Below are 27855 nucleotides of genomic sequence, written 5' to 3' on the forward strand. Positions count from 1 at the left end.
CGGCGAGAAGGGCACCGTGCTTCCCACAACGGTGCCAGCAGCCAGGAGAGGAAGCGCTGAAAGCCCCGAGCAAGGGAGGAAGGAGCCCAAGTCGAGCAGCGCCGGGTGCAGGAGCTGCGAGCCAACAGCCTGCTTTGCTTCCCTCTTCAGCAGCCACAAGAGGTGCAGAGAAAAGCGGTTGCAGGGCATTTTCGCTGCTCCTAACAGGGCTGAAAGCAAGCCCTGCGCCTCAAAATGCCTGCCCCCTGCACCTGCATCTTGCTCTGAGCCAGGGGCCGCACATTTTTCACCACCGAGGAGGTGAAGCACAAGCAGCGCCCTGCAAAAGAGCCACGAGAGCAGGATTAGGTGGTGCAGCAACCAGAAATGCTGTTCCTAGAGGCAGGCACTAGGGGGTGGCTGCAGAGAGCACGCAGACAGCGAGCAGCCTCATGCTACTGCATCATCCCCCCTGCCTGAAGCAGCCCTGAAAGCAGCAGGGCCTCGGAAGCCAAACCTCGGAAGCCAGAGCCCTTTTTCTAGGAGGAATTTGGCCCTAACAAGCAGAGATCCAAGGGATCTCGGCGAAGAGAGGCTGCTCGTCCAACTGAAGTGAATCAGACCAGAGCACAGGACTGGTTTTCCAGAATTTGGCTTTACTTCGCAGTACAGAAATCATTTGGAGCCTTCAGGAGACACGAGAAGCACAGGCTCTGTCATACCGATACCGCAGCGCCGTTTGGTCCGTCTGAGAAGCCACCAGGGGACAGAAAATACTTCCACATCTTGCCTGCTCTGTAATTTGTTCTCTCAATTTTATTAAGATTAAAACACAAAGGAGCCTTAGGCACAGCTGTGTCCCAACCGATGTAAACAGTTTGAGAAGCTGAAGTGGAGGTTAAGTTCTGTGCCCAGAACTAAGCCAACATTTGCTGCTACAATAGATGTGGGCTTTGTCCATAATACAACTTGCCACAGAGTTAGATTGATGGGAGAGACTTTAGGGATGCTGTCCACAATAAATGGAGTGCTCAGTTTCTATTTTCCTTGATAATCAGGTTTGAGTGACAACTGTCACGTCTACTAGCTCACCAGAAGCACATAATTGTGAAGGATGTTTACAAATGATTAAAAATACAAGGTAAGACACAGCTGTCAATGAGTTATCTCAATCTGCACCAACGTCTACGTCTGCAAAAAAAAAAAAAAAAAGGTTCAGTCTTGCCTTTCACTTACGAGGTTAGTCATTAAATCAGTCAGTAATTTGCCAGATTCTGGACAGCAGCCCTACTAGAATGAAATAATTAACACATGATATCCAAAAGGGGAACATTACCAGTGCAGTACTCTTCAATCTCTCAGAGATGGGATTACAAAAGCAGGCCTTACAATATTGAATTTCATACAGTGTTCATTAAGTTCCTTATATATTCATATTAGCCGATTTAATTTCTCCTAATTAGAGATTCTCATTACTGCTGCTCCTCCTCCCCGTAGATATCGTTCTTCTTGCGTTTCATCTCTTCAAAGTCAAACTCTGATCCCATCATCCTCTTATAAATATCCTTGATGTCATCGCACGTCGTCTCGAAGTGAGTGGTGGCGTCGTAGGTGCGAGAAATGAAAATCTGGGGAGAGAGAAGCAGGAGGTTGAGCACCGGGCCCGGCCCCCTCCTCGCGCCCCCGCCACCCCCAGCTACAAACCTGGCTCTCGGTTCCCAGGTCAGTCGGTGCAAACAGGTCGCTGATGCTAACGAACCTGGAAGAAAAAGGAGAAAAAAGTCCTTCAGCGGGGTTTTAAAGCATCACTGAGTAGCTGCAGCAGTGGGAAAAGAGCTAAACGAGAGGCTGTCGCTCTGCCCAGCGTGCGATCAGACAAGGTGCAGGGGAAATTTGGGTTTTCAACGCGCCGCAGAGGGGTGAGGTGAGGAGGGGGGGTGGAAGGGGGCTCGCTGGGCTCTTACTTCTGCTCGATGGGCTCCAGGAGGTCCAAGGCCGGCTTGATCTCTTTCTCTGGGTCCGCGGTTTCCACGGTGGTGCTGGCGATGGCGATGTACTTCCCCTGCGCCGCCACGTTGTGTGCGGAGGAGATCATGCAGACGTAGATATCTGGGGAAGGGCAGCAGTCACGGGTCACCGGGCGATCCCACAGCCTGTCGGGCCCTCCTCAGCCCCAAAGCCTCCTCTTCCTCACATACCCGCATACCTTTTCCTGTTCCCCTGACTCTTTCTACCTCCTAGCCTCGTTTAAGACCATTTTTGAGTGCAGAGGGGTCTTTGCCCTGCCTCGACTGAGGGGCATGTACACGAGCAGCCCTGCCAGATCCCCAAACTCAGCTTCTTGTAGCTCATCAAGGACAAGGGAACGGTTCTGCAGGACTAAAGCAACACTACTGCATCTCCCCTCTGGCCTGCACACTCCCTCAGCCCCATGGCACGGTTCTGAAGGGTGCCAGCAGCTCTGTCAGGCAGCAGCACCACCAAACAGACCCCAGAGTACACCCAGGGAGCAGAACACACCCGGGGAGCAGAAAAGCAAAGCCACACAGGGATTAGAAAGCTCCGTGCAAGTGCTGTGGGGCCCAGAAGGAAGCCAGAAGGCTTCTCCTGGAGAGAAAGCGCACTAAAAAGTCCCTTTCCAGGAAAAAAGGCACAGAAACTGCCCCAGGAGCTGCCATAAATGCAGTTTGCTTCTCATCAGAGCATGCAACCCCGAGACCTGCGTGCACACCTGATTTCCGGTTGACCTGGTTCTGTGGAATGATGATCTGGCACGAGTTGGCATCGTTCGTGTTCTTGATGGGGTGGCTCAGGATGCAGATGACCCGAATCACCTGGCCAACCTTCGTCACCCGGTCCGAGACGTAGCTGGGGTCGCAGATGAGCTGTTTGCAGCGAGCCACCTGCGGAGAGGACAGGCAGCGAGTGAGCAACGCGCGGGCAGCCCGGGAACCCGCTGGCTCAGGGGAAAAATCCAGAGCTCTACGAGGTGGCCGTCCCTGCCCTGGCTGCATGAGGGTTTTATTCCACTGCCAGCAGCACAGCTCGGACAATCCCAGTGGCAGCACCCACCCCGTGAAGCCGGGGGGCTGATCACACCTTCCCCGCATCACTCAGGACACAAAATATGTTTTGACCACTGCACAGCCCGCTCCTTCCAGGCCAGGATCATAAATTGCTGTGCTTGAGGCCAAAATGAGCAGGTAAGGACTGACTACCTCACACCAGAACTCGTTATCACGGTCAGAGTTTAACATTTGGCCCATCTGAAGCCTCCAGGCAGCCTGCACTTGGGCACAGCAGTCTGTAGCGTGGATTATCACCTCTGCTGCTAGCCAGGACGTGTCACCCACACCCAGGTGGGACACGTTACCCCACCAGGGAGGGCTAAGCTGTCCTACAAAGCTCACGCTGCGTTTGGAAGCGCATTTATAGCTTCCCAGCAGCTCGCAGCACTCTAACTAGTTAAAGTTTTACACTGCCAGTTTGAGAAGAAGCTGGAGAAAAGCTCAAAGCTAAAACTTATTGTCAAGGGCAGAACGGTTTCGTGCCCAGGTCAGACACACCACGCTCCTTTCCAGTTTTACCAGCCTGATTTATTTAAAAAGCAACCTTGCCACTCCCTCAAGACTCGCCCCAGCTCTGGGATTACTGCACCGTGCTCCTCACCATCACGGCTCCTCGAGATCCCTACGAGAACGAGCTGGCAGGGAGCAGAACTCCGCCAGCCTCGGTTCTGAGATGCGGGGTCAGGGGTAAGGGAGGAAGCGACGGGCACCGTACCTCCCCTTCAGACTTGACGCCGACCACTTTGCCGTTTTCTATCACAATTTCTTCAATGGGCTTGTTCAGCATGTAGGTGCCTCCGTATATAGCACTTAGCCTGCAAGAACAAAGCCATTTGAGCATCTTCCAGGTTTTTTTTTTTTTAATTATTATTTTTTAACAGCCCTCCCAGCCCCTTCTTTCTGTTCCACTTGGACAAACCGCACATTATTAGACTTAAATCATTTCAAAATATGCTGTTTAACCATCCAGGCAGTGGCTGCTGCCTGCCAGTCCTCCTGCAAGGCCCCAGCCAGCGTCTGGAGGGAGCTACAGGTGCCATCGGAGCCAGATAAAAAGGATCTGCTCAGCACAACGCAGCACAAATGCCACAGGGACCAGAAATGTCCCACACAGAATCGCTTCTCGACTTAGACAGCGTGAGAAGCGTTAACAACAGCAGGATTTTTACGCAGCATCACGTTCCAGAAGCCTAAACACCAACCCCACACACCTGATCCTCCCCCCCAGCAGGGCTGAGATGACCCCAAAGCCAAGTTCTCACCTTGCAAATCCCTGTGGCAGCTCCCCGAGGCCATAGAGGGGGTACAGGTAGGGGCTTTTACCGTACCTAGCCAGCGACTCGCTGTAGAGCTTGATCCTGTTGATTGTTTCTTGGCATGGTTGATCTAGATAGCTGGAGAGGGCAGTTAGAAGGTTTGCAGCGATTCATAAAACCAAAGTTTAGGGCAGAATACGCTCAGAAAAATGCAACTTTCACTTCCCGTGACGTTCCCTTCCCCACCCGCTGGCTGCTCCGAGCAAGAACTTCCCCTGAGGTGCCCTTTCAGACGGGCTTCACGTCACAAGGGGTTTCACTGGGGAAGGAGATGTTGCATCAACCCCAGGAGCCCACAAGATATAAATACCCCATCAGCAGAGGAGCTGGTGTTTGAAGGTCCACGCGGCACCCAGGGACAGACACTGCAGGGTTATCCCCACCCTAATCCCACGGGGCACGAGCTGTGAGCCCCAGGGGAAGCCACACTTACTCATCAGTCCTGTAGAGCGCGAGGGCATGGCCCGTGAAGTCGATAACATCCTGCCCCAGGTCGAACTTCTTGTACACGTCACGCATGGTGGTCTTCTTGGGATCGACGCCCTCAAAAGTTCGGGGATCGTTCTCGTCGAAGTTGGCCACGTACACGAGGAATTTCCTGAAGCGGCGTTTCTCGAACAAGCCCATCAAGCCTGAAAACGAGACGTTGTCAAACCCACAAAGCTACTAAAGTCAAAAAAATTGTTGCTGGAGTCAAAAATTTCCCCACGTGAGATCGCGCGAGGCACCCTTTAAGCATTTTAATTCTCTACAAATTGGAAAAGCAAGACCGGGCCTGCTGAAACGTGAAGAAGACAGCAGCAAAGGCACCTCCTGCTCCTCCTCCTGCCAGCCTCAGCCTCCGAAGAGGCTCGCTGGAGGACAGTGACGCAGCCGAGCTGAAGAACAACCGATTGCTTCACAGCAGCACCAGGGGTGTCTGTCACGAGGAAGGCTCCGGCGTCCAGACGAGCAGCACACAGGGAGCCTTATTTCCAAGCGCTGCTTGACCACACGATGGGTCTCTGCATGTCATATTGCCCTCTGCTAGCTCCTAAGACACCTCACGGAGCTATTCTGCAGTAGTTTTATCTCCAGAGTGGAATTTAGGTAGCCAACAAGAATTAAGACTGAGCTGGGTGCCACGTGGAGTTAGTCATTCTGGTTTGCCTGCTGATAAATGTAACGTTTTTCACATAATCCCATCTGACAAGGACCTGACACTAAATATTTCTGGGAGATCTGGAAGCAAAAGGTTATATCTGGGGCTTATGAGGAAGGAAAATCCTGCAGAGTTCTCCTTCCTCAAAAACTCCATGAAAACAGGAGCTCAAGGCTCAGGAAGCTCAGGACCCACACTGCAAGCGGTGCCTGAAGTCAGAGGAGGTGCAGAAGAATCCTGCACTAAGCATAAGTTGTTATACTTGTTAGAGTGATGGAGTCGACACACAGCACCACAGGATCAGGCTAAAACCTTTTTGACATGAGCACAGACCAAATATTCTGGTATTTGGACCCGTTTAGGGACGATGGCCTCAGGAGGAAATAAAATCAAGCGCCACTACTCACTGGATGCCAAGGCTTCTGCCTCAGTGGAAGGAACTTTGTAGATCTTCCCTCCCTTGTAGACAAAGCTCCCCTCGATCACCTTGAAGTCTAAGTAGCGAGTGACTTCTGTGTAGAGCAGCATCTTTACCAACTGACCTGTGAAGGAGAAGACGAGGGGTTGTTCAGAAGCTGAGGGGAGGCGGGGGATGCAGGCAGCTCTTCCAGCACCACAAAATCCCTCCCAGATCAGAGGGATTTCTAGGTGAGTTAGAAATAAGCTGAAAGCAGTGACCAAACCTTGTCTGGAACCAACCCTTCTTCCACCGCACTAATCCTGAGCAGGGCTGGCCCTACAGAACACACCCACCCCCTTCTGCTTCAGGGATGCGAGATTCCAGTAGCCAGTGCTCGATATTTGGCAGCGAGCTGCCCCTGAACTGGTTTCCACTGATAAAAAAAACTTCATTGATCATGGATTTGGTCGAGAAGAGCTGTCTCAGCACCACAACTCTCAGATTAAAGGACGAGGGCTCACAGCACCAACAAGGGGTGAGAGTCTGCAAGCCGTAACGTAGGAAAAAAGGGGGTTAATAAAGGGGATTCCTCCCTAAGGCATGGGGTAAGGGCAGTGCAGGAGCTCATGGCATTAAAAACGCAGACATTTTAGGGGAGGATGCTGGAAAAGGGCCGTTAGAACCCAAAACGCAAGCTATGGCTGAGCACTCCAAGCTGGAGCCATCTCCCAAGTTTGAGAGGTGCGCAGCCAAAGGCAGGAAGAGCAGAAATTCCTAAAACCTGTCCACGTGCAGGCCAAGTGAAGCGAGTTTCCAGCACCTCCTTCATTAATACCATTTAGGGATCTTTATTTGATTCCAGGACCGACCACCGACCCCAGCTGAGGGTCCCAAGCTAGGCTCAGGAGGCAGTTTTGGAGCTGGCAGCGCTCACCGTTAGCCATGAGGAATTTGGGAATTAGGTCCACGTTCCAGTCCCGTCCTCGCCCCATAGATTCCGGCGGAGTTCCTGGTAGATTAAACCTTTTGTAGAGCTTGGGAGAGAGCACAAAACTCGTTGGCACAGAGGAAATACGCAGGGGTGGGCTTCCTCCCACACATGCACACACTTTTCTGCCCCCTCCTCTCCCCCAGCAGAACGTAAGCAAGCTTTTGGCCAGGGTTTTAATTCTGGTTGAACTTCTGATGCAAACCCACAAAGCGCATCCAGGGAGCTCTTACGGTGAGAACCAGGCAGCGTTATTTTGCTCACCCATCCTCCTTTCTTCCTCCCAAGGCTTAAAAAGCTTGGCAATTTAGGACCTGCTGAACCAAAACACCGCTTAACACGGCTGCAGGGAACCCCAGCAAAACGCCTGCTTCAGGAGAGGGGCAGCCTCCGCCACGAACTCGACGCAGATTCCCCGGTTTTAATGTTTTAAATATTTATCTGGTGTGTTTACAAACGCCAGAAATTGTTATCGGTGCCATAAAATGTTTTTCCTCAAAGCAAAGCCTTAACGAGGACTTAATTTTGGATCTGCCCCAAAAGAAAAGCCCGGGGGGGGGGGATGCGATAGCCGGGTGTCAGCCCCCGTACTTACATCCTCCAGGGGTGTAATGGACGCGCTTTCCCCTCCGTAGTACGAGTTACGATCCATGTGCAGGACTTTCTTCCCGTTCACCGACATGATCCCGGAGAGGATGCATTCCTACACGCAGAGGGAACAAAAAAGACACGAGGAGAGGTTATTTGGCTTTGGGACTCCTTCTGTCTGCGCTCCCGATGCTCTCTCGCAGCCCAGGTTTGAAGGTTTGGGCAGTCCTTCGAAGAAACACGCCGGTGGCCTCTCAGAAGCAGACCTACAACCCAAAAGACCTCTGCTTGGGGTGGATTAACCCGTTAGGAGGTTTGGGCAACGCTGGGTAAGCCAAACCAGGTGTTTCAACCGCATAGGGCTCCCCTAAACAAGCTGACGTATTTAGGATCGGGAAATCCGTGCTCCTAAAGCACCAGCTATCGGGTTAATGACGTTCATCCTCTTAAGAGGGGCAGCGCCAGCCTCTACGGGTGACACCGGGAGCGTGAGATCCTGCCCTAAAGGGCTCCAGGAAGCATCAGCAAAACCCCAATCTTTGGGATTTGCCATGCAGGACAGTCAGAATTGCTCTGGGAGGGCGCAGGTAGCTCGAAGAAGGGATGAAGCCATTTAGGATTTTTATGACCTCAGTGGACACGCCGCTACCCTTGCTCTGTACCCCCTGGGATTACACCCGAGCAGGGGATCAGCTGCTGCGGCTGAAGGCGACACCAAGAGGCTGAGCCTAATTGCGGAGGGACGCAAGTGGCGGCCCCGCAGAGCCAGCTGAGTGATTCCCAAGGCTTTGCCCCCAAAATTTGAGAGCAGAATCAGCCCCCACACCCCACAAAACCCCTCCATGATCCACCAGCTGCTCCTTTTAGGGCATCCTCCACGCCAGCTCCCTCCTGTCCCAAAGCCCCTCCACGTTTTCCCGGACGTGGCAGCGGGCAGAGAGCCTCCGAGCAGACGTGGCTGCCTCAAATCCCATATTAATCCCATATTAATCCCATATTCCAACACCGCCAGAGAGCCACGAACCCTACAACGTGGAGGAAGCACAGGTGGCCTTTATGGTGCCAGTGAAAACGTTAATGATTTACTGCCGTGACCTGGGGCATCGCCGCCAGCACAGCTTCCTCGCCTGAACCCAAACCAGAGCCAGTTGTCTCCACCATAACTCGGGGTTTTCTCCCCCAAACCCTCGTCCCCACAGCCAGCACCACCCCACAGCAAATTTAGGTTCCTGGAGAAGACAGAACAGCTCCCAAACGCCTTTCCAACCTCATTTCACGCCCTCTAAACGCTGAAATGGGGATTTCGGTGAGGCACCACGGCGCTGTTCCATCCGAGGCCCCTTTGGTAGCTCCGTTTTTATCCCCCGGGTCGTTTCCCATCGCAGCCGCCGAGCTGACAGCGCGCTGCGGGAGGCACAATGGGGTTTGGGATCGTCCTCCCAGCTCAGCAGTTCCCGTTGGCAGCCACGGCGGCTCGGCCACGGCTCTTCCCATCCACCAGAGCGCTGGGGAGGGAGGAAAAAGAGCCTGGGAAGGGCTGGAGGCTGCTCAGAAAGGAAAAAAAAAAAAGAAGGGGGGAGTTTTAGGGTTCAAACCCGTAGCTTTCTGAGCAGAAATCCTGCATAAATGGGTAAAATTAAGCGGCTGCTGGCAGCACCAGCAGGAAAAGCTGGGACACTCAGAGCAGCTCCAAGGAAAGCTCGTGCGGGCGCCGGTTGGAGGTTTAGAGGTGGCACATCCCGTAGAAATCCACGAAAAACCCCAAATGGGGAGAGAAATCCATGAAAAACCCCAAATGGGGAGTAAAGGGGAAGCTGGAGGCGTTGGGGTTTCCATGCTCAAGTCCATCAGTGCTTCTGTCTCGTGAAACTGGTCACAGGATGGCCTTTTGCTTGCTGAAACCTTCGGGAACGGCGGGGAGGAGGCGGGTTTGTAGGATTTTCTCCCAGCCATAACACTCGAGGCAGCATCGTTCCATCTGACAGCTCCGAGGGGAGGATCCCACAAATCCTTTCCAGGTGGGAACCCCGCAGGAAGGCGGAGTTCCTCTGCTGGGAGGAGGTTCAGGTGCATTTGGGGTTTGCATCAGATAACCCACGGCGTCCAGAGAGCAGCCAGCAGCTCCCGAGGGATTTGAGGGATTTTCAGAGCCCGGTGGTGTAAATTTAGGGTGAACCCAAAAGGAAACAAAACCACTGGGTGCTCTCCTGCTGGCTGATTAAAAACACCCAAGGGAATGACCCTACAGCCATCGAGGCCTGCTGAGACCCCAATCCCAGCAGCCACCCCACAAAGAGGCAGCTTTGACAAGGAAACGTTGTTTTGGGAGCCAGGAATCCCAGCCCGGAGGCTGTTTTGGATCTTCGTGGCTGCTCGAGGAGCGTAATTTAGGACGGGAATATCACTGCCGGGCTTCCAGAACCATCAAAACAGTTCTCGGGTCGTCTTGGTCCGATTCTGCAGCCAGAATTGACACCGCAACCAGCCCACCCGGGGCTCTTCTGTAAATAAAGGCTTCAAGAATTGGTTTTATTTTAAAAAAAACACCCAAGTGTTGCTCTGAGGAGAGCAAAAAGCCCTCCAGGAGAGCCGCCGCTCGCTGCCTGTCCGAAAATCCAACGCAGGCTCCACTGGCACTCAGCTCGCCAACCCAAAGGACATTTTGGGGGTTTTCCATCCGAATTTCTGAGGTCTAGAGGACACCCATCACGCTCCAGCAGGTATTTCGGAGCAGCACCAGCTCTCCGGGTCAGCACACCTTCGAAGCCAGCCCTAATTTATTCCTTTTAACTCAACCACGAGCTCGTCCCCGAAGCGATCCCACAAGAGGCCTTTTGTCAATTTTACCCAAGCAGAAATTCCCATTTTAACGGGGCTCCCGGCCATCGGGGCCCCCCCGCCAGGAGGTTATTGAGCAGTTTTTGATATTTTATCCCCCAAAATCTCCTTTCCTTGCTACGCTGAAGGCAGAAGCGGATTTGAGGACAGATTCCCTAGGAAAAGGGTCCCTGTCAGAGCTGTTCCTGCCAGCTCAGTGGAAGAAGGGATGAAAGGAAGGGGGAAAGCCGGGCTCACCCTACAGCCGCTCCCACCCTTGGTGCATTTTATTCGGGCCACCTCCTGGGTTTAGGACACCCGTGTCCGTGCTGGGAGGGGTCTGATCAAGCAGATCCCGGGGCAGCAACCCCGCTGCACGCGTCCCTATTAAGAGGGGAAGCTGGAAGGGGGGAAAAAAAAAAAAAAAACCCTCACAGGCAGCCCCGCAGACCCTTCTTTGTCTTGCCACCTCTCGGAGGAAACAAAGGCAGGAAAGGAACGGGGATGGAACGGGGCAGGCAGCCTCCAACCCACCCCCTCCCATTTATTTCCCTCCTCACAATGCCTCCCAGCCGCCCCCCAAAACCCTCCCTGCACCCGCAGCGCCTCCCCGGAGGCAGGAGGCAGCAGAAATGCCCCCAGCAAACCTCGCAGGCTGCCATTTTGTTTCTTTTTTTTCCCTTTTTTTTCATTTTTTCCCTTTTTTTTCCTCCTTTTTGCAGCCTGCCAGGACAATAGGACAAAGCCCCGACGCCGCGCCCCGATAGCTTCCCCCTCGGGGAGAGCCGAGGGATGACCGAGCCCCCCCAGAGTAACAGCAGAGGGATTTTTTGGGGGGAAAAACGAGAAGGATTTGCGCCAGGGCTCGCCCGCAGCCCCATCCCCCTCCTGCTGCAGTCAGGGCTGGCTGGCGAGCTGCAAAGGCTGCAAAGGCGGAGCGGTAACCGGCTCTGCCTCCACCCTAAAACCGGGTTCGGCTCCGGTTCCGGGGAGGGCGAGACTCCAGAGACCTGCACCCCCCCCCAACGGCTTTTTTTGGGGGGAGGCGAGGGAGAAATAATCGAGATTAGGTGAAAAAAATTGTATTTTGTCTTAAAAAAATAGGTGATGAGTCCCCGTCCGTCCCCCACCTCCGCCAAAGAACCGCATTTCCTGGGGCCTCCTCCTCCCACGGGCAGCAAAATTGGTCTCCGGGGGGGGTTCAGCACCCCAAAAGGGTCCGGGGGGGTTGTGATAATCCGGGGGGATTATTGGGGAAGGGAGGGTGGGGGGGCTGCGATACCCTAGGGAGATTATGGGGAAAAGGGGGGGATGTGATAACATAGGGGGGTTATTGGGGAAAGGGATGGGGAGGGGTGATAACCCCAGGGGATTATTGGGGGGTGTGATAACCCCATGGGATTATTAGGGGGGTGTGATAACCCCAGGGGATTATTGGGGGGGTAATTTAGGGGGATTGGGGGAAGGTTTGGATGGGTTGGGATAACCCAGGGGGATTATTGGGGGTGGGGCTGGGAGAACCTGGGGAGATTAGGGGAAGGTTTGAATGGGTTGGGATAACCCAGGGGGATTATTTGGGGGGGGGGGGGGCTGTGATAACCCGGGGAGATTAGGGAAAGTAAAGGGGATAAAATGGGGAGATTATTAGGGGATGGTGATAACCTGGGGAGATTATGGGGGAAAGGAATAGAGGGGGTGTGATAACCCCTGGGGATTGGGGGGGTGATAATCTGGGGGGATTATTGGTGAAAGGATGGGGCTGGGGGGCTGTAATCCAAGGACTTTACTGAGGAAAGGAATGGGGAGGGGGCTGCGATAACCCGATGAGATTATCGGAGGGCTGATAATTCGGGATATTATTGGGGAGGGGGGGCAGCGATAATCCGGCGGGATTACTGAGGGAGGGGAAGCGATAAAATGAGGAGATTATCGATGAAATGACCCGGAGGGGGGCTGTAATCCGGCGGGATTATTGCGGAAAGGAGCCGGGGGGGGCTGTAATCCGGCGGGATTATTGAGGAAAAAAACGAGGGGGGAGCATCGGGAAGCGGGTGAAGCCCGAGGGGGCCCCGTGAGGCGCGGCGGGGCCCGGCGGGGCGGCGGCCGCAGGCCTCGGGGCGGCGTCGGGCGCTGCTCTCACCGTCAGGCCGGTGCCCAGCACGATCACGTCGTACTCCTCGTTCATGGCGGCGGCTGAGCGGGCGGCGGGGCCGTGCTGGGGCTCGCTGGGGCCGGGCCGGAGGCGGAGGAGCCGGGGCTGAGGGAACGGGGCGAGAAAATGGAGACGGGGAGGGAGGGAGGGAGAAAGGGGAGGGGGGGGGGGGGGGGGGAGGAGGGGCGGGCTCCGTCGCCTCACGAACCCGCCTCGGCCCCGCCCCCCGGCGGCTGTCAATCAAGGGCGGAGCCGCGCCGCTATTGGCTGGCGGCGGGCGCGGCGGGGAAATGGGCGGGAAGGGCGGCGAGGGAGCCGCCGGGTGGGAGCGCGCATGCGCGGAGCTTTTTCAAACACCCCCCCCCCCCCCCCCCCATCCGAGGAGGAGGAGGAAGGGGGGGGTCACGTGGGGAGGGGGCACGTGACCGGGCGTGCAAGGCGCGCGTGCAAGGGGCACGTGCGTGTGCAAGGGGCACGCGCGCGTGCAAGGCGCGTGCACACCCAATGACCCTCGTGCAAGGCACGTGCACACTCAGCAACCCTCGTGCAAGGGCCTTGCACACTCAGCAGCCCCCCTGCAAGGGCCTTGCACACTCAGCAGCCCCTGTGCAAGGCGCGTGCACACCCAAGAACCCTCGTGCAAGGCGCGTGCACACACAGCAGCCCCTGTGCAAGGCCCTTGCACACTCAGCAGCCCCCGTGCAAGGCGTGTGCACACTCAGCAGCCCCCGTGCAAGGGCCTTGCATGCTTGGTGACCCCATAGGTCCCCCCCTTCTCCTCTCCTGGAGCTCCCAGTGGTGCACAGCCCTGCCCTACAGCTGCTGTAGGGTCTCAGCACGAGGAGCAGGAGTTTTGGGGAAGTTTGGGCGGGTTTGAGGCATTTTGTGGGGTTTTCTCCTCTTTGCCGTTGCGCAGCGCACCCTTAAAGTGTTTTTTTTTATGGGGTTTGGTGCCTGTGGATGGGGGGATGTGGATAGGGCCCTGTGTCCCCTCACCCACCTGCTGGGCCAGGAGACAGCAGCCAGCGCCTGAACCCTCAAAACTCACAGAAAAAGGGAAAAGGACAGAAAAAAATCCAACTTCTCAAGGGCACAAACGCCTCCCTGGTGGTGAAAAATCTCCTTTATTTCAGAGAAAAACACCAGGGAAAGGCTGGCCCCGAGACGTGCCCCAAAAAGCCTTGGGACAGCCCCGAGCTCTGCTTCTCCCCCTCCTCCCAGCCCCCCGTGACATTTTTTTCCTGTAAAAGCGATTTTTCTCACCCAGGGCCAGCTTTATTTTTATTTTTTAGAGCTGCTTCATCACCTGCTGGCCACGGAGCTGCCGATACAATCCCTTGTTACATGTTGACATCCCGCGCAGGCTTTGTTTCCCTACAAAACCCCGTTTTGAAGTCCAGGTAGATACAAACCAGCCCAGCAGCTACAGTAGCTCCTATTTTTGTGTGTTCCAAACCCAAACTGAGCGGCTACATTAAATCTGAAGCCATTTCCTTCTGCTTTTCAAAGAGAAAGGTTGTTTCCTTGCTGGTGGGAAGCAGCAGGAGGATTTGGAATAACAAATCCCTCCTTTTCCTTCTTTTTCCCTCTTTTTTCCCCTCTTTTTCCCTCTTTTTACCCCTTTTTTCCCTCTGATCACTTACAGCAGCGCAACAGGTTTGCAGAGAACGCATCCCTAAGGGATATAAAAATGACTCAGGTGTGATCTCGTCCTTCAGGATGTCCCAGCCTGGTTTCTCCGCTCACCCCTTGGCCAAAAATCTCACCGTCGTCTTAACGTGGGCTCAGTCAGAGCAGTCATTAAGCGACAGCTAACGAACCACGCTGAAATTAAAAGCTTTTCTTTCCCTTTTCTTCCTTTTTCTTTTTTCTCCTCACGCGCTGACGTCTTTTTCTTGGAAAACCTGGATGATTTCGGGCTTTCTCGCCAGCTCACGTGCCAAGGTGCCTGAACCATCCGGGCTGTCCCGCAGCCCGGCGCCGAGCAGGATCCGCGCGGCGGCCGCGTGTTGTCCACCACACGCCACGTGTAGGGCTGTTAGGGGGGAAAAAAGATATCAAGAAGGAACTGAGAGGCCACCAAATTCAGTTTGGAGGCGAGCAGGGAGGGAAATGACCTCATGTGCGTGTTCCAGCTTTGTTCTCCGGGCCTAATCCTGCTCAGGGGCAAAATTGTGATGCTGAAGGGGGAACAGGACCCGCTGCAGAGCTCCAATTTACGCTCTGAGGGGGCGGAGGGAGGCCAGCAAAGCTCGAATTTACTCTGAGGGGGTGGAGGGAGAGATGCAAGGCTGCTCCCGCTCACCACCGAGGCGTGTTGTTAACCAAACTGAAGGCTGGGGAAGTTGCCAATTTTGGCAATGGCCGAAACCGTGTGTATACACTTTTTTTTTTTTCTTTTTTTTTTTTTGAGAGAGATGCTGATGCAAGAGACACCTCATCGTCTCACCGCGGGAATGCCAGCTCGCCGCATCGCTATGGCAACTGTATTTACCTTCGAGCTCCGCTACTATTTGCTCACGAACCATTCCCAGGCACTTTGATCAAGCTTAAGAGATCGGGTGGTGATATTTGGCTGCCCACCCCGCCAGCCCTGGACTGCCTCGTTTCGACTGAATTTTGATTTTTGACTGATATTTTGAGATATCAGAGAGATCAGAGCTTCATGCAAAATAAGCAGCCGGGCAGAGAGAAGCCCAGATTAGCGTTGTAATTTCTTCCTGCAAGGGGAAGGCCCCAACACAGCAGGCTCAAACACACGGTTAAACGTCAGAAAGGCCAGCAGAATGAGATCCTACAAACAAAAGCTGAAAAAAAAGAGAAAAAAATGAAAAAAAAAGGGGGTTTTGACATGTCAGGCTGCACCAAGAGCCATTTGCATACGCGCAGCTGGCAGCCCCGCTGAGCTCTGGAGTTCCTCGTGCTGTGATGCAGGGGGTGAGCAAGCAGCTTACCGGAGCGACCCTTCCTGTCCTTCGCCTCAAGGTCGGCACCGAGGGACAGCAGCGTCTGGATGGTGTCCGTGTGTCCTTCCTGCAGGGGGGAGCACAGGGGGTTATCGGTCCGGCACCGCCAGCCCTTGCTCAGCGGATCCGCGCGCGCCCCTGCCAGCAGTTTTGACCCAGAGGCATCCCAGGAGCAAACTTTGAATAAGAGTTTGGAATTAAAAGCGGTGAATTAAGACCAACGGTGCTTAAAATCCTGCTACGGCGCAGGGCTGTGTCATGTGGTGATGTTACAGCCCGGGCCTGGGAGGAGGATTGTGTCCCCGAAAGGTTTTCCCTCCGCCAGTGGCTAGAGAGGAGTTAATGCACAAATTACCCCATGACAAGACCTAAAGATGTTCCTTAATAGCAAATTAGCGCCCTAATTTGTCAACCAATCCCACCTTTTTCTCTCCTCCCCTCCAGTAACGTAATTAAACTGCTTTTAACTTCCTCTGGCCATGGAGCCCTGACTTAACTTTACTAATTGCGAGTTAAAACGAGGAAACATCAGCATCGAGCTGCGTGCTTTGTTGACAGGACCCACCGTGTCCCCTCTTTTTCTCTGCCAGTCGCTGGATTTAAAAGCTTCAGGGGGAAAACACGACGCAGCCCTCACACCCCTCCTGAAATAAACCCTCTCCCTCTAAATAATGTGCCTCATTTTGTGATTCCTTCTTTGATGCAATGAATTAGCCTTTATCACGTGGTGTGAGAATGGAAAGCCCGTATTTTTAGCTCCCCACCCGCTCCTTCCCCCATTGTTGTAGGATCTCCTTGCCCCCTGCTCGAGGCTCCCATGCGCACCCCCCCCTCTGGAGCCGGGAGCTGCTTCGGCTGCCGCAGCCTTGGCAGCAAACGGAGCAGAAAGCGTTTTCGTGCATTTATAAACGCGAAGGAATAAGAAAAAGGGAGGAAAAAAAAAGAAACCCCGCCAGCCAAACAAACGACGCCGTAAACATGAAGTGACACCGAGCCTCGGGAAGGGAGAGAAACCCATCGGTTTCTCCCCAAAACAGAGCTGGGAGCTTCTCCAAGGCACGTTACAGTCCCCAAAAAAAGCCCCGCTGTTAAACGTACCCTTGGCAACCAGAAGGGCTTTCAGCGTGGTCGCTCGGAGCATGAGGAGGGGAAGCTGGGAGAAAGGTTTCCTTTGTGGGAGCCAGCAAACGCCCCGGCTGGGGCCTGCTGGAGGAGAATGCTGTTGCCAGCCCTGGCGGTAAGTGCCATTGATGCTTTTGTAGGATCGAGGCACGGGGACGCTGCTTCGTTCCCTCTACAGACCCCTGAGTGCTGCACGTTAGGGCTGGTGAGGTTTTAACGTGCCTGAGGCTGAGCAGGGAGGTTTGTGCCTCACCTCACCTCGGGCAGAGAGCAACCAGGGGGATTCTTGGTCAGCAGGGAGGATTTTGGGATCCCCTCCGATCCCCTGGGAGTGTTGCGGGACCCGCAGCCAAGCTCCCTGCACGGGCACGAGACAAGAGGAGGCGAAAACTCAAACAGCTCCGACTGGAATTCAAAAACAGCTCCAGTGTGAAGGACACTGATAAGCACCGAGAGCTCCCTCCTCCTCTCCACGTCTCTTTTCTCACATCTGGCCATGGGCAGAGTGAATTTGACCTCCGGGGACAAACAGGTGCTGGCTCTCAGCTCATCAGCCCTTTTTTTTTTTTTTTTTTTTTCTCTCTGCACAGCAAGCTGCTGGCACAGAGTCCAGCTTCCGAGCCACCAGGACCCAAATTAGTGGGACTGAAGGAAGAGGAGAAAAAATCTGAGCAGTGTTTCATCCACTCCTGCGAGGGAGAAGACGCTGGTGAAGAGCTCTCCTCTCTCGTGAGCTGTTCACACCTCCAGTTCCCATTAATGAGCAGGGTGGACTCCCTCCAAGCACCACATTTTGGTCCAAAGGGGACAAATTGGAAGAGTAACTCTCACCAGAGATGTGGGTCAAGTGGCAAAGGGAACCGTGCCCTGCTGCCGCCCGCCCCTGCTCCACTGCACGCGCCAGGAGGGATGGTTTGCCAGCCCTCAGCGCAGTCACCAGCAGGATTTGTGGTGAAAAAACAGCTCAGACATCTGTAGGGACAGCTGGCCACACTTACTAAGGGTCTAAAAAACATCAAAAAGGGCACGGGAGTGGCCAGGAGCAGCCTGTGACAGAGGATGAGGCAGGAATGTGAATCCTCCATCAGTGGAAACACCTAAACTGGCCCGTTTTAGGTAGTGCACCGAGTGGTGAAGACCGTGCAGAGGAAGAAGGAGGAGAGGAGACTGACCTTGGCTGCGTAGTGCAGTGCTGTGAGCTGCAAGGCTGTTGCTCTTTCGTTGACGTCGATGCCCAGCTCGGCCACCAGGAACCGAATGGCTCCGTCCTGCGCCGTGACGGCTGCCCGGTGCAGAGCTTGAGCTCCCAGAGCATCCACGGCTGTGGGACAGGCCTGGAAGAGAGGGGAGGAGGAAGGGGAAGCGATGAACAGCCTGGGTAAACCTTCAGGGAGAGTCATCAGTCTCATATCTGGTGACTCTCTTCAGTTAAAGCACATACGTTGGGTTTCGGTTCATTAAAGCAGCACGAAACGACCCATCTCCAGCCCTCATGGTGGCAGAGGAGAATTTGGACACAGGTAGAGGGAGGGAGAAGGGTGGAGAACCTCGTGAAATCTCTTCCACAAGTCTCTGAACGCGGCCACAAAGACACAAAGCCAGGACGGGTAACAGAAGTGATACCCGGCGAGCTCATCTTAGAGGATATCTTCCAGCCTCTCGGCATGACTCGAGGTTTTTATAAAACCTAGAAAGTTTTAGTGCCATTTTATGCTGCCATTAGTGCTTCCAGCGCCGGCTCTGTGGCTGTGAGCCAGGGCTCCAAACGAGGAAATCAAATAATCTATTCTGTCTTCATTGTCTAAGGTGTGAGACTAAAAATGTAAGCAAACGCTTTGTCCTGTAAGGACCACAGGAGCAAAGATGAGGGCCAAAGCATCTCCTGAAATTAACACCTAGTTACACACTCAAACACAACCTGGGCATCAAGATGTCTCTGCTGCTCTGTGTTGATGCATGGAGCTCACGTCTACCACTTCATGACCTTGAAAAATGTGCTTCCACATTCCTTTCTCTTGGAAATTGTGCTCCTGGCCTGCTCTTTGCTGTTCTGGTCCAAGAACCAATGGAGCTGGTGCAAAGGAGAGGCATTCACCTCCACGGGAATTTGCCTGAATCGGTTTGTTAGGATTTGGTTACGAGCTGCCTGCCTGTCCTGGCAGCTTCAGCTCCTCCTGGAGGAGGGAGGCGAGGTTTTTTGGCACCTACCCCGTGTTTTTCCAGGAGCAGCCGGGCAATGTGGACGTGCCCGTGCTGGAGAGCGTCCATGAAGGGAGTGACTCCACAATTGTCCCTGCTGTCCGGCTCGTACCCGCACCTGGGAGAGAAGGCAAAAGCGAGGGCAGAGTCAGCAGTGGTTCTAAAACCCATCCTGGCCCAGTTTCTTCGTGTTGGCAGGGCAGCAGAGCACCAGAAAAAGACAAAAAGCCACCCCAAAGGCCACACATAAACCTTCCTCGGTGTTTTACAGCCTGGGGCACGGGTCTGCTGGGGATTTGGGGCTCAGAGACCTGGTACTCAGCTGCTGCAGCTCGCTCGGGCTCTGCAGATCATTTCCATTTCCCCGAACAGATGGGTCTGGGAGGAGCAAGGTGTGCACAGACCTCGCGCTGGCGGAGGGGAAAACCTCACAAAGCAGTGCCACGCACACAAAAAAAATAAAATAAAATCAAAATCAAAGCCTGCAGGTCTCACCGAGGTTAGAGCTCTGCTGAAATGAGAGAGGAGTGAATTAAAATGGAAAGCCTGGCTCGAATCACAGGGCTACGTTGATGCTGGGCCAAGCACAAACATGAATTACCCAAGGTAGGATGAGTAGGGTAGGCTAACGGGTGCTGTGATGCTCAGGGAAAGCTGCTCCAGCTCTGGCAGCAGGCAAATTGGGTTAGGAAAGCACCAGGCTCAGGAGGAGTGGGGCACGGGCTCGTTTAAAGCCACTCCACAGCGGTCTCCCAGGAGCCACAGCCTGGAAATAAAGCCTGGAGGAGCTGCACGCCCAGAGCGAGCTGCCAGGAAGCTTTTCTCTTAACGCAGGGCCTCGGACACGTTGGAGGCAACGGGAATGAATCAGCACGGAGGAAGAGCTGAGTTATGTAAGCAGGGCTTTATGTCACCACGAGGTCTGAGGCTGTCTGAGCCCCGCCGGGGAGCAGGCTCGGCGGAAAGACCCGGCAGCAGCCGTGAAAAACCCAGGAGGAAACGGAGCCAGCTTGGGGAGCAGCTGTGCAGCTGGGCTTCGAGCGGAGAAACGCCCTTTGTGGCTGGGTGGCTGGCACTGGAAGCCAGGCAGGGGAAGAGAGGAGAGGCAGAGCTTCCTTCAGAGCTGGAGGAAGGCCGCTTACCGCTCCAGGAGCAGCTCCACCGCGTCCCGACAGCCGTGCATCGCTGCAAAAGAGAGAGAGGAACTGCTGGTGATGTGTGTTTTCACGCCACCGGCTGCCTACGGGGGAACATGATCACGTTTCTGACCCTTCGTGGTGCAGGGAGGAGGTCCAGGAGGCTTCGCGGGGAAAGCTGCTGATTTCTGTTTGTAATTAAAGCATCGCCTCCAGGGCTCCAGCCTCTCTTTCCCCTGTTCCGATAGGGAAATGGAAAACGAAGCAGGGAAAAGGCAGGCATAAAAGCGCTGTCTGCCTCCACCTGCAGACTGCCCGCGTCAGAGTGCACGTGTAATTAAGCTGACACAAAGATCGTGTCTCGCTAAGGGTTCGTTAATCCCTGAAGCGAAATCTGGGAGAAGCAGAGAGAACACAAAGCCAGGAGCTGCCAAACAGCCCCACGGCTTTGCCCACCCCCCATCCTCAGCCCCCCCATCGCTCCCATCTCGTCATCCTAATGAAGCATCCTCGGCGAGACCGCAGCTCAGAGGAGAAACAACAACAGTGGGGGAGGATCTGAGCATCACATGCTGAAATCTTCCTCTTTTTTTAAAAAAAAAAATCATATTATGGCAATGAGCGGACAGCTTTAATGGTTTTTTTGCCTTTTTTTTTTTTTTTCCCCCTGCAGGTCATTTTGCAAAACAAATGAAATAAATTGCAGGGGAAAAAATAATCCAGCCAAGCTCAGAGCTGCAACATCAGGTGATTTACTCCATGCAACAGAGGAAGAGCCCCTGGCAAACGCGTGCTCGCAGCAGTAACCTTCAGATGTGGCAGCACAAGAGATGCTCCTCGGGAGCCCGGTGAGGGTTCCCATCCTCCCTGATCTCAGCAGAGCTGCACTGTGAAAAGGATTTCTGAAATGGAGGCTTTAAAACACCCAAGCTGTCTGGAAAAAAAAACAAAAACACAAAACAAAAGCCACCCAAGCGACACGATTACATCCTTTAGCAGCAACGGAGAGGAGAGAAAGCTGCAGTGCTGGGATCCAGCAGCACTCCGCTTCCTCTCGTCACATCTCCCCCGCTCTCTTGCCTCGGGCTACGGATATATGAAGCAGCAAAGCCCGAGGAATCGAGCAGAGGGAAAAATTGGGGAGAAAATGACCCGGCATCTAGGCAGGGAGAAGCGTGCCAGGAAGCCAGCTGGACTGGTCACGGGTTAACACGCTCATCTCCACACCCGGGGATGGAAATTCACAGAGGGGCTGACGTGATTTCCCCTGGCAGCTCCAGCATCGCCTCCGGCCCTCGTCCGTGCCCTCTCCTGTGCAGCCTCCAGAGTGATCTCAGGTTAAAATTAAGCTGAGGGCAGAGGTTTGAGGAGCTCCAGCCCTTCCTGCTGCTCCATTAAAGGATGGTTCTGGGGCTAAAGGTGACTGGAAAGCCACCCAAATCCTGCAAATCCTGGGGAAAGTCAAGCGGAGGGGTGGAGATACCTCCAGCTGGCATCACATTGCTGCTCCCTGCACCCTCACAGCCCAAATGCTGCGAGCAGGAAGGACTTGAAGCTCCGGGTGTTCCCCAGGAGGCTCCTCAGCCTACTCCTGATCCCAGCCCCAAATCCCCAGCCCAAGAAATAGGGCGGAGAGGGGCAAAGTACCCAGCCTGCTGCTGCAGGCATGGAGACAGAGGGCTTGGGATGGAGCTGGGAGAGGAGAAAACACAGATAAAGCAAGGATTTCCTATTTCTCCCTCAGCCAAGTTGCTTTTTACCACGCCGCACAAAATATCAGACAACAAACCAGCCATTTTTCATGCCTGGGTTGAACCCAAGGACTGAAGGTGCAGCCAGTGCCCGAGGGCTGGGACTGTCACCGCCGGGTGGCTGCTGAGGGCTGGAGATGGAATGGGAACGACAACCAAAGGGCAACCAACGTGCCTCAGCGGATTAATTACAGCACCAATTACAGAGTCAATCCTTGTTTCAGTCCTTGGGAGATGAATTCAGGCAGCCACGGCTTCGAGCAGCGCTGCCCTGAGCTCAGAACGCGATGGAATGAACGAGGCAGGAGGCCACAAACCAAATCCAAAGGTCTGTCACAGAGGGAGGGTGGCCATGAAATGCTCCTGGCCTGGATGCAGCCCTCCCAAGGTACCAGAGCTGTTATTTAGCATAAAAACGTGCTTTGGGGACAAGCAAAAGGCAGTGGAATGGGAATTGAGGACCCATGAGCCTCACGAACCTCACAAATTTCACGAGCCTGGAACCTCATGAGCTCTGCCACATCGTTAAGAAACCTTCAGCTTAATTATTCCTGCTATTTGTCTATCTCAGAGCAGCTAAAATGAGCATCTGTCCCGAGGTGAAACCCTGCACGGACGTAGCAGGGCGCTGCTAGCCAACAGAAGCTCAGAGCAGTGAGCACCCAGAGCCCACCACTAACCTCACCTCCATTTAACGTCAGTAATTTTACCATTTCTCCACCCTTTTGCACCAAGACAGGCTCCCTCTGCTTCCCAACGCTAAACAGGGATGGAAATAAGAGCAGCTTTGTGTTCTCCAGCCCATTCCCTCCCCTCACCTGCTGTGTGCAGAGGAGTTCTCCTGGTCGTGCTCTCCGTGTCCCAGCTGCTCAGGGAAGCAGCCAGCAGGTAGCTCAGGACCTGCCCGTGGCCCTCCCGGCTGGCGATGTGGAAGCAGTTCCAGCCGTCCTTGTTCTTCAGCAGCGGGTTGGCTCCGTGCTCCACGAGGGCTTTGATCACCTCCAGGTTCTGCCTGGTGCAGGCCATCATTAAGGGAGTCCTAAACGAGAGGAGAGGGGATTAAAATGGGAGAGGGAGCGCTGGATGAGCCTGGTGGCTTTTGTTCCAACACAAAAAGATGGTTTGAAGCTGTCTGAAGCACCTGTAGTCACTCTTAGGAAAATAATGAGGTTGTGGGGTCTGCACCTCCTCCAGGGGACCAAGGAGGTGGGTGGTGGCTGAGGGTTTACTCCAGAGGCAAAGCGTGAGTTACTCGAGGTGCTGAGCCCACATCTCCCGTGTTTGACCCTATTTCAGGGACTAATTCCACCGGCCTCACTAGCACCAAGATGTTTTCCTCAACTGCCACGTTATCTAACCAGCAGGGTGGCAGGAAAGATAAAGGTTTAACCGCCACAGGTGTGAGCTGCGTTCCCTATTTTAATTATTTACAAACTTTGCCTAATCACCTGGGTGTGCGCAGGCTGGGCAGAAAGCCCCACAAACGAGGAAGAGCCCTCCTGCACCGAGATGCTCCACCCCGTCTTCACTAACCCCCACACAACAGCTGAGAGACAAAATAAAGCAGGATCAAAAAAATCCTCATTCAGAAAAACAGCCCGAAAACTCCTCCCTCTGAACAAAGAGCCTAAAAAGCAGGGACAGGTTTGGCTTCGACTTTGGGTTAATGCTCCAATTTTAAGGCCAGATAAGGTGGTGAGAAAAGAGGTGAAATCTCCAGTTAGGGAGATTTTTAAGAGATCAGACACATCGATGCTGGGGACAGCAGGGGTAGAGCTGCAGGCCTGCCACGGGAAGCCAGGCTTGCAGAAATGTCTGCGTGCATTTCGTGAAATCCCTGCCTTCCTCTGCTCCCCCTGATGTCAGCTCGATGCTGGCACAGCCTCTAATTAGCGAGCTCTAGGACCCCGCCTTTGTGTTTGTGCTGCTTCAGCTTCAGAAAGGCTTTTGCTTTCTTTTGCAAGGTGGTGGGCAGAAAGTTCCTTCCCCAGGAGGAGAAACCAACAGGTACGTGGTGATTTTTATTAGCCAGGCCCATCACACGCCTGTGGAACAGACCTTGTTATTTTATTTTATTTTTTATTATTCCCAGTGCTCATTCACTCATCATTTTGATGCTGTGTTACTCACAAGGCAGGCAGAAAAAAAAAAAACCCTGAAGGAACGAGCTGGTTCTTGGGTCACGGGCTGTTGTTTTATCAGTAGCAAATTTGACCCAAGATGAAGAAATGGAAATAAAACAAATTAAAAAAAAAAAGTCTTTGTGGTTGTTATTGCAGTTTCAGAGGAAAGGAACATTAAAAAAAAAAAAAAAGTGAATCAGTATCATTGATTCCCATCAAATGGGAGAGAGGGGGAAGAATAAAAGCTTTTGTGTGCATCTGTTTGAATCAGATCTGCTAAGGAAGCAGTAATTTACAACCTCAGTGGTAAATGGGGGAAAACAGTCAGAGGGCTGGAATTAAATTACACGATTTGCACCCCTGGCAGCATGGAATAGCCCGACTTGGATGGGATGCGCACGGATGATCAGGTCCAACTCCTGGCTCCACAGAGGACCGCCCAAAAACCAAACCAGCTGCTCTCCACCTCCTCCAAACCGAGCTGCTCCTCGTGCACCTTGCCCTCTGGATGCTTCTCCCCCTTTCCTGGGCGAACCAAAGCCATTCAGACACAGCTCCAGACTCACCCACCTACCAGTCTCCCCTTTTCAAGGCATCCACGCAAGCCCCCTTGGCCAGGAGGTAGGAGACGCACTCCCCGTGGCCGGCGGAGGCGGCTTCGTGGAGGGGCCTCTTGTAGTCACCGTTGGCCACCTCGATGTCCAGCTCCAGCTCCTCCAGCAGCCAGGCCAAGAGGTGGAGGTGGCCGTGGCGGGCGGCGAGGTGCAGCAGCGTGTCCCCCGAGCGGCCGCAGCGCTGCCCAGCGGCGTCCCCACCTCGCAGGGCGTCCTTCAGCAGCTCCAGTTGTCCCCGCCGGGCCAGCTTGAAGAGATGAGGCTCTTCTGTCATGTCTGGGGGACCTGGAAGAAGCAGGGAAAGGGATGGTTAGGGATGGGGGGTGCTGGGGTAGAGCCCCCTCGTCCATGAGCCAGCTCCTCGCTGAGGTGTTTTGCTCAGGGAAATGGCTGCCGGGGGGCAGCTGAGGTTTCCTCCCTGTCCCTGGAGGGAAAAAGCAGAATTTGGGGGTTTTATAGGATGCAGGGATTTCGTTTTCCCTTGGGGATACTCAAGGTTTCCCAGCTGTTTCCCTCAGGGAAAGCAGAAGTTTTGTTTTCCTTCAGAAGCGCAACCCACAAGTTTCATTTTTCCTCATGGAAAAAGAACAAAACTGACCCAAAACAACCCAAACCAGAGACTGGGCCTTTTGGCAGGGACAACAAAGCTTTCCCTTTCCTTCAGGGAAAGGAACAAAAATTAAGGAAACCAGGATTTCCTTTTCCCCCAGAAAAAATAAATAAATAAATAATAATAATAATTAAAAAAAAAACACAAACAAACAAAAAAAAAAACAAACAGAAAGTTTGTTTTCCCTCAGGAAAAAATAAGAATAATAATAAGCCTTTTTCCCTCAGGAAAAAGATGCCTTCAAATTTACTTTTTTCCTCAGGAAAAAATAAAAATAAGGAATCCTATTCCTCTCAGAAGAATACCTTGAACTTTTCTGTTCTTCAAGGAAAAAATAAAAGTTAAAAAAAATAATAATTTAAAAACCTTTTTTCCTCAGAAAAAAATACCTTGAAATTTCCTTTTCCTCAAGGAAAAATAAAGGTTAAAAATCTAAAAGTTAAAAGCCCTTTTCACTCAGAAAAAAAAATACCTCAAATGTTCCTTTTCCTCAAGAAAAAATAAAAAGATTAAAATCCTTTTTCCTCAGGAAAAAAAAAGAAACAAAAAACAAAAAACTCAAAATTTCCTTTTCCCTCAGGAAAAAAGGAAAGTTAAAAACCTAAAAGTTAAAAATCCCTTTTCTTCAGGAAAAATACCTCAAATTTTCATTTTCCTCGAGAAAAAATAAAAGTTAAAAATCTTTTTTCATCAGAAAAGAATATCTTGAAATTTCTTTTTCCTGAAGAAAAAGTAAAAGTTAAAAATCTAGAAGTTAAAAATCTTTTTTTTTCCCCCCCCTCAGGAAAAATACCTCGAAATTTCCCTTTCCTTGAGAAAAAAGGCTAGTTTAAAGTCTTTTTTCCTCAGAAAATATACCTGGAAATTTCCTTTTCCCTCAGGAAAGAAAAAAATACCATTCCTTCAGAAAAAAAAAATACCTCAAAATTTCCTTTTCCTCAAGAACAAATAAAAGTTAAAACCCATTTTTCCTCAGAAAAACACACCTTGAAGTTTCCTTTTCCCTCAGAAAAGGAAAATCACCAAATTCCCTTTTTCCTCAGAAAAACACCAGGAACGATTCATTTTTCCTCAGGATGAAGGCGATGGGGGCTCCCCTGATATCATAAATGCCAGAAATGTCCTTTTTTCTCAGCTAAAAAACCCAAAAACCCCCAAATTTGGGGTCTTATTGGAGCCCACCCCCCCGCGCTCTCCTGAGGTGCCGTGACGTCACGGGCAGCCCCGCGACCGAACTCAGCGTTGACTCCCGCTCGGCCCAAACCCGGAAGCGCCGCGCTATTGGGCCGCGCCCACCGGGGCGAGCCCTCTGATTGGTCGGCGGGGGATGAGGGCGGGGCCTGGCCTCCGGGAGGCGCGCGGGGTGCGGAACGAGTGAGTTTGGGGAGGGGAGGGGGGGACCCTGCCCTAGCAACGGGGTTGTTGCCATGGCAACGGGGGGCACATAGCAACGGGGGAGCGAGGCGGGGGGGGCCTCGCCCGGGGAAGGGGTTTTTTGGGGGGGGGGGGAGAGGCGGGGTTGCCATGGCAACGGGGGGGGTCCCTGGTTTTGGGGGGGGGAGTTTGGGGTTGGGGGGGGTCCCTTGGGGATGGGAGGGGTGGAATTTGGGGATGGGGGGGTTGGGAAAGGGGGGTGGTTGGGGATTTGGGGGGTTTTGGGGGGATTTGGGGGGATTTGGGGATTTTGGGGGGGATTTGGGGGATGTTGGGGGTTCCTTGGGGATGGGGGTGCTTTGGGGGATTTGGGGGGGGCTTGGGGATGGAGGGGGCTTTAGGGAATGGGGGGGAATTGGGGGAACCTTGGGGGTTGGGGGTCTCTTGGGGATGGGGGGAATTGGGGATTGGGGGGGTCTTTGGGGATTGGGGGGGTCTTTGGGGATAGGGGGACCCTTGGGGGATGAGGGGGGGTCTTTAGGGATTAGGGTGGCCCTTAAGGATGAGGGGGGGGCTCAGCAATAGGGGACCCTTTAGCAATAGGGTCTGTGGCAATAGGGTCCTTGGCAATAGGGTTAATAGGAAGGAGGGGGCTTCTCAATGGGGGGGCTCCTTTGCAGCAGGTCCCTTGGCTATAGGGGTTTTTTTGGGGGGGTCTCAGGGGGGTCCCTCAGCTATGGGATGAGGAGGGGACAGCCCTGAGGCAGCTCCGGGGCCTTGGGGAAGGGCAAAAGCAGGGAGCCCTTTGCTCTTTGTTTTGGCTGAGGTGCCGACAGAAAAATGTGGGGAAAAGGGGAAAAACGCAGTCAATTTGAAGCCTGGAGGGGCCTCGTCTTTTAGCCCTGGGCTTCTGGGATCGAGCCTCACGTCGTGATCCTGTCACATCGGGGTTTTGATGTCCAAGGCTTGGGGAAAAGAGGTTTTGCCCCCATCTTTCACGAGGCCGTGTGGAGTCCGAGCTCCCTGGCTGATATTTGTAAGAGAATCGGGGTCCTGCCGTGCTCTGTGCCATTAAAAAAGCCCGATTTTGAGCAAAAAACACCAGTTTTAAGCATTCGCCCCCCTCGCTCGCGGCCTTCCTCGCCTTTCATTGTCGTCCCGCTGCGGGGAGCTCGGCCCCACAGGGCTGAATTGGGTGAAAAGGAGGAAAAAAAACAACAAAAAAAGGGGAAACCTGCTGCCCCTCGGCTCCTGCTGCCGATTGCCAGAAACGTTTCACTGCCAGAAACGTTTCACGGGAGCTTATCCCCTGCAGCACAGCAGGAATTAAGCCGGGGCGAGGGCAGCGAGTGCTTTCGGTTTCCTTTCGTGCCTTTTCCATCAGTGTTTGCCCTCCTCTCGCTGCTTGGCCCCGTAAAGGAGAAGAGAGGAGCCCCAGGAAATTGCAACAGATGCAGGGCCTTTGTAGGATCCCTCTGCATCCCGCTGCCGCCTTGCCTTTCCACAGCCTT

The 27855-nt window shown here is 53.6% G+C and overlaps 2 protein-coding genes across 5 annotated transcripts; both read right to left on the reverse strand.

Annotated features, from left to right (window-relative positions):
- Nucleotides 1-770: 770 nt before the first annotated feature.
- Nucleotides 771-12592, reverse strand: GDI2 (GDP dissociation inhibitor 2). The gene is made up of 11 exons (XM_082751652.1): nt 12438-12592; nt 7488-7595; nt 6839-6938; nt 5912-6046; nt 4797-4995; nt 4310-4441; nt 3763-3862; nt 2711-2882; nt 1944-2088; nt 1684-1738; nt 771-1607 (listed from the first exon to the last, which is right to left on the reverse strand). The coding sequence occupies exons 1-11, from the start codon at nt 12480-12482 to the stop codon at nt 1452-1454; spliced, it is 1347 nt and encodes a 448-aa protein (XP_082607778.1). The 5' UTR covers nt 12483-12592; the 3' UTR covers nt 771-1451.
- A 1106-nt stretch (nt 12593-13698) lies between these two features.
- On the reverse strand, nt 13699-26200 carry ANKRD16 (ankyrin repeat domain 16). Of its 4 annotated transcripts, XM_082784509.1 has the most exons (9): nt 25957-26200; nt 24321-24645; nt 22442-22662; nt 19879-19921; nt 19048-19146; nt 18746-18854; nt 17710-17871; nt 15404-15482; nt 13699-14484 (listed from the first exon to the last, which is right to left on the reverse strand). In XM_082784509.1, exons 2-9 carry the CDS (start codon nt 24632-24634, stop codon nt 14324-14326), a joined length of 1188 nt encoding a protein of 395 aa, XP_082640635.1. In that variant the 5' UTR covers nt 24635-24645; nt 25957-26200; the 3' UTR covers nt 13699-14323. The 4 variants fall into 4 exon arrangements, with proteins under 4 accessions (XP_082640635.1, XP_082640636.1, XP_082640637.1 ...); XM_082784510.1 differs by lacking the exon at nt 19048-19146; XM_082784511.1 differs by lacking the exons at nt 13699-14484; nt 15404-15482; nt 17710-17871 and adding an exon at nt 18257-18648.
- Between the last annotated feature and the right edge of the window lie 1655 nt (nt 26201-27855).

Source organism: Aythya marila (genome assembly GCF_965140915.1).
Source record: "Aythya marila genome assembly, chromosome: 1".
In the NCBI taxonomy this organism is placed as follows: domain Eukaryota; kingdom Metazoa; phylum Chordata; class Aves; order Anseriformes; family Anatidae; genus Aythya; species Aythya marila.

Bases quoted from the DNA above. Each gene is read 5' to 3' on its own strand.
- GDI2 (XM_082751652.1), bottom strand. From the start codon at position 12,482: ATGAACGAGGAGTACGACGTGATCGTGCTGGGCACCGGCCTGACG. The intron at 7,596-12,437 runs GTGAGAGCAGCG...CTCTGCGTGTAG, and splicing joins TGCTGGGCACCGGCCTGACG to GAATGCATCCTCTCCGGGAT. The intron at 3,863-4,309 runs GTGAGAACTTGG...TTGTTCTTGCAG, and splicing joins CTGCCACAGGGATTTGCAAG to GCTAAGTGCTATATACGGAG.
- ANKRD16 (XM_082784509.1), bottom strand. From the start codon at position 24,634: ATGACAGAAGAGCCTCATCTCTTCAAGCTGGCCCGGCGGGGACAACTG. The intron at 22,663-24,320 runs GTAGGTGGGTGA...CCTCTCGTTTAG, and splicing joins GCCTTGAAAAGGGGAGACTG to GACTCCCTTAATGATGGCCT. The intron at 19,147-19,878 runs GTAAGCGGCCTT...CCCCTCCGCCAG, and splicing joins GTGGAGCTGCTCCTGGAGCG to CGCGAGGTCTGTGCACACCT.